General features: G+C 45.0%; 1 protein-coding gene across 1 annotated transcript; it reads left to right on the top strand.

Annotated features, from left to right (window-relative positions):
• The first annotated feature begins 954 nt into the window (after window positions 1–954).
• On the top strand, window positions 955–4,695 carry LOC145814487 (uncharacterized). The gene is made up of 6 exons (XM_082911317.1): window positions 955–1,284; window positions 1,786–2,448; window positions 3,441–3,633; window positions 3,816–4,013; window positions 4,104–4,226; window positions 4,391–4,695. Exons 1-6 carry the CDS (start codon window positions 955–957, stop codon window positions 4,693–4,695), a joined length of 1,812 nt encoding a protein of 603 aa, XP_082767443.1.
• Window positions 4,696–5,344: the final 649 nt, after the last annotated feature.

Genomic DNA, 5,344 nt, shown 5'->3' with positions numbered 1-5,344 from the left:
GTGTCCATTTCCTCTCACGATTTCAGCATGTTTAGAATTTATCCCAGGTTGCATTGTAGATGCGCTGGGCGGGTTGTTGGACCTCCTCTCACGATTTCAGCGTGGTTTGAGTGTCCCCTTCCTCTCACGATTTCAGCGTGGTTTGAGCAACGTCGAGATCATCTAGACCATACCATTCACCAGAGGGAGCACCAAGTGTTGGATAGGCTTGTCTCCTCCCTATTCTTCCCAGAAATCAAGGCCATGAGTCCTCCCAAGAAATTCATCCCACCAAAGTTCATGTCGTACAATAAGAAGTCAGACCCATTGACTCGCATCAACCATTATAGACAGATGATGTCCCTATAGAGCCAAGACGAAGCGCTGATGTGCAAAGTCTTCCCGTCCAGCTTGGGAGAATCCAGACTTCGATGGTTCGATTGACTCCCCACTGGATCAATTTATGACTGGAAGCAGCTCTCCCAAGAGTTCCTAGCCAGGTTCGTCTCCAACACTAAGATCCCAAAAGAGCCGGATACACTGTTCGTTCTCCGAAAGGAACAGGAAGAAACACTACGCAATTATGCTGGGAGGTATTGGGAAGAGTACAATGACCTGGAGGAAAATGTTTGCAGTGAGCAGATGGTTGTTATGTCTTTCAAACATGGTTTGCGCCCGGAAAGTAAGTTGAGACAGTCACTTACCAAGCGCTCGGCCACAGCGTTGAAAAATCAACATGCCAGGATTAAGTAGTATGCTCGCCTCAAAGATGACCAAATCCCCATTGAGGTAGCATTAACAGAATAAACAGCTCGGCACAAGAAAAGAACGGACCGAGGGGAACAACGAGGACTCACAGTGAACGAGGTGGATAAGTCCAAGTCTCACGAAGCAATCGTGACCGTATTCAAAGAACCAATCTATCGCATTTTGGAAAATATCAAGAGAGAGCCCTTCTTTATTTGGCCGCCGAAAATGTTGGGGGATCCAGCTCGGCGTAATCAGAAGCTCAGATGCACCTGTCATCAAGATAGGGGGCATATGACTCAGAATTACAGAGCACTGAAGCAACACCTGGAAGACTTAGTAGCGGCTGGACACCTCCGAGACTACATTGATCAGGATAAAGCAGTGGCCGAACAGGGGTACCCACCACCAGAACCGAACAACGAGCACCCACCTCGGCTGGTAATAAATGTGATTCATGGAACAACGACCCAGAAGAGTGAAGAGGCACGAAAAGAAGAAATTGCTAAGGTTGTGCAAATTCAACAAGTCATGTCAGTAGAGCCCATATCGAAAAAGGTACGCGCAGTACCCAAGTCCTCCTTGTGCATTATTTCATTTACTAGAAAGGATTTAGAAGGCATACAACACCCATATACTGATGCACTGATTATTATTGTGGGAATCGGGAAACAGTTTGATGTAAAATAAGTCCTGGTAGATCAAGGCAGTACAACAGACATATTATATTATGACTTGTTCCGAAAGCTCAGTCCCTCTGAGCAGCACCTCACCCCACCTGCAGCTCTATTAGTCGCCTTCAATTCGCAGCTAGAATGACCACTTGGCAGAATAGTGTTGCCGGTTGTGGCAGGAACGAAAACCCTCCAGATAGAGTTTTTAGTTATCAATACACCTTCTCCTTACAACACCATACTTAGCCGTCCATGGATTCACCAAATGGAGGCGGTCCCTTCGACCTACCACCAGCTCATCTGTTTCCCAACGGAACGCGGAGTAGTAGAGTAAATCTCAAGAGACCAAGTTGTGTCCAAACATTGCTTCATGGTGGCAATGAAGGCTAAACAACTTTACAACCGGGTACAGACAGTGGAAGTGGCCGAACAGCCAGTCTTGGAAGATGTACGGGGAGCCCCAGAGAAAAAGATGGTAGAGGATTTAGAGAAAGTCCTGGTAAAGGAGGATGATCCAGAAAAGTACTTCCTTATCGATACCTCGCAAGGCGTTGTTGAGAAACTTCAGCTGCTGGAATTGCTGAAGGAAAATATGGTGCTATTCGCATGGTTAGCATATGATACTCCAGGGTTGAACCCAGAATTTGCTTGCCACAAACTCAACATCAACCCTTCCGCTTGGCCCGTCGTGCAGAAAAGTCGAAGATCCTTAGTTGAGCACACTGAAGCAGTAATTGTCGAGGTTGAAAAACTCCTAGCTTTGGGAGCGATCAAAGAAGTTCAGTACCCACAATGGATGTCCAACACAGTTGTTGTAAAAAAGAAGAACAAAAAATGGAGAGTCTGCGTAAACTTCACCTGTGTAATCAGAGCTTGTCCCAAGGACACTTTTCCTCTACCTTGCATCGATCAACTAGTAGACTCAACAGCAAGGCTTGAGCATATAAGCTTTCTGGACGCTTATAGCGCCTATCACCAGATACCACTGTTTAACCCAGATCAGGAGAAGACATCGTTCACCACTCCAAGGGGCACTTATTGCTATAGAGTAATGCTGTTCGGCCTCAAGAACGCTGGCGAATGATCACTCGAATGTTCAAGGACCAACTCAGAAAAATCATGGAAAGTTACATAGATGATATGGTAGTAAAAAGCAAGCTCGCTACAAACCACCTTATAGACTTAAGAGAAGTTTTTGGTATCCTAAAAAACCATAAGCTTCACCTTAATGCCTCGAAATGTGCCTTCGGGGTAGGAACAAGGAAGTTCTTGGGGTACATGGTCACTCACAAAGGAATCGAGGCAAATCCGGACCAAATTAAAGTAATACAAGAGCTTCAAGTACCAACAAAGGCTAAAGAGCTATAGAAGTTGGCCGGAATGGCGGCCACCCTGAATCGGTTCATCAGCAAGTCTTTAGATCGGATGAAGCCCTTCTTCCAGCTACTGAGAAAAAAGGCAGCATTTGAATGGAGCCCTTAGTGTACCGAAGCATTGTAAAATCTCAAAAGATACCTCAGTACACCACCTCTTCTGTCCACTCCAGAACTAGGGGAGGAGTTGTACCTATATCTAGTAGTCTCTGATCACGCCGTAAGCACGGTATTGATTCAAGATGTTAACAAGGAACAAAGGCCAGTATACTATGTTAGTACGACTCTACTAGATTCTAAGACACGGTATCTACCCTTGGAAAAGTTAGCTTACGTATTGCTTATCGCCTTAAGAAAGTTGCAACATTACTTCCAGGGGCATACCATCAATGTCCTCACTGAATTCCCCCTCAGATCTGTATTTAGTCGAGCTAATTTCTCTGGCCGAACAGCGAAATGAGCGGTAGAACTTGGTGAGTTTGACATTCGGTATCAACCCAGGATAGCAATCAAGGCCCAGGTCTTGGCAGATTTCGTCACAGAATTCACTCCCACCCAGAGTACCGAGCCTGAGAATTTCAGTTCAGCACAGGCGCCACAGACCACTGAATTGGGAAAGCAATGCGCTTCAAAAGCATGGAAACTCTTTATTGGAAACATTTGGCAGCTCTATGCCGACGGATCATCCAATAACCGAGGCTTGGGAGCAGGGGTAGTACTTATGTCACCAGAGGGATTTATTTGGAAGCAGACTCTTAGGCTCGGTTGGAAGGCTTCTAACAATGAGGCAAAATACGAAGCACTCTTGGCTTGCTTACGTAATGCTGAACACTTCAATGCAGAGCAACTTCTTGTTTTCAGTGATTCTCAATTGGTAGTAAACTAGCTTTTTGGGGTCTATGAAGCACGAGATGAAAGAATAGCTATCTATGCAAGCAAGACCAAGGATCTACGCAAAAAATTTTGATCCATGTAAGTGGAACGAATCAGTTGGGACAAAAACAGCCATGTTGATACTCTGGCCTTCTCGACTCATCTGTAGATACCAAAGACGCTAGAAGAGTTTGGATTGAGTTCGTGCCAGAACCAAGCATTGCATCTCCAGTCCTCTACAACAACCTAGAGGCAAGCTGGATGGATCCGATACTTGTTTTTCTGAAATCTGGCACTCTCCCCGAAGATAAAAAGGAAGCCAACAAAATCCGACATAGGTCTGCTCGGTTCTGGGTCTCACCATCTGGTAAGCTATACAGACGTTCTTATCTCGGTCCTTATCTTTTATGTATGCATCCAAATCTAGTCAAAATGTTCTCTATGAAATTCATGATAGGATTTATGGATGTCACGTTCATGGAAGGTCACTGGCGCACCGAGCCCTCACTCATGGGTATTGCTGGCCACGAATGCAACAAGATGCACAGCAGTACGTTCAGAAGTGTGATAAATGTCAGAGGTTTGCTCCACTAATTCATCAACCAGCCAAAACTCTCACTCTACTCAACAGCCCACGGCCCTTTGCCCAATGCGATCTGGATATTGTCGGACCGTTTTCACGAGGCACTAGGAATAGGTGATTCTTCATCGCTGCAACAAACTATTTCACTAAGTGGGTTGAAGTCGAAGCACTGGCAAGTATCAAAGAAGCAGACACAAAGCTGTTTGTCATGAGGAACGTCGTGGTCCGTTTCGGCATCCCGCGGGTGCTGATTGCAGATACTGGAACACAGTTTGATGGAAAGATCTTCAGAAAGTTTTGTGTTGACCTCATAATTGGGTATAGAAACTCTTCTCCAGGCTACCCACAAAGTAATGGGCAAGCAGAAGCGTTGAACAAAGCCATCATCAACGGAGTAAAGAAGCGGCTCGAACATGCAAAAGGAAAATGGGTTGAAGAGTTACCCCACGTGCTATGGGCTTACTGAACCACGACACGACGCTCAGCGAGGGAAACACCTTACTCCCTAACTTATGGAATGAAGGCCATTATCCCACTCGAAGTAGGTCTCCCAACCTTCTGGCCTAAATTGTTTGAAAGCACAAGTAATGAGGAAGCTATTGGACAAGCACTGGATATGGCAAAAGGCCGAAGAGAACCCGCACTGATAAGACTTATACCATATCAACAGTAGCTCATCAAAAGTTTCAACCAAAAAGTTTTCCGAAGGCAATTCACACCTGGAGAACTGGTTTGAGGAAAGTTATAGATCACAAAAGGATGCCTAGAGAAGGAAAAATTGGGCCTAACTGGGAAGTCTGTACAAAGTCACATTGGCGCTGGAAGTGGAGCTTACTACCTAGAGGATCTCAAAGGCAGAGCCATACCCTGGCCTTGGAATGTAGGGAATCTCAAGAAATACTATCAATAGAATTAACTCCCAAATTCTCTATCAGAATGTAAAGACATTTATGTTTTGACCAATGCAAATGCCTCCCCACTTCTCTCAAATTTATCAAATTTTTGTAATTAGCTTTGGTATTCACCAAACGAAAATAGCTTTGATGTTTATCAAACGGAATTAACTTTGGTACTTACAAAACGGAAATTGGCACTTATTCGGATTCTCCTGAATG

Source organism: Camellia sinensis, unplaced genomic scaffold (assembly GCF_055761805.1).
Source record: "Camellia sinensis isolate YWXY unplaced genomic scaffold, ASM5576180v1 Unanchor11, whole genome shotgun sequence".
Taxonomy (NCBI): domain Eukaryota; kingdom Viridiplantae; phylum Streptophyta; class Magnoliopsida; order Ericales; family Theaceae; genus Camellia; species Camellia sinensis.
This window is presented reverse-complemented; position numbering and strand designations above follow the sequence as displayed.

Bases quoted from the DNA above. Each gene is read 5' to 3' on its own strand.
- LOC145814487 (XM_082911317.1), top strand. From the start codon at position 955: ATGTTGGGGGATCCAGCTCGGCGTAATCAGAAGCTCAGATGCACCTGT. The intron at 3,634-3,815 runs GTGATTCTCAAT...ACTCATCTGTAG, and splicing joins AGAGCAACTTCTTGTTTTCA to ATACCAAAGACGCTAGAAGA. The intron at 4,227-4,390 runs GTTTGCTCCACT...AGTGGGTTGAAG, and splicing joins AAGTGTGATAAATGTCAGAG to TCGAAGCACTGGCAAGTATC.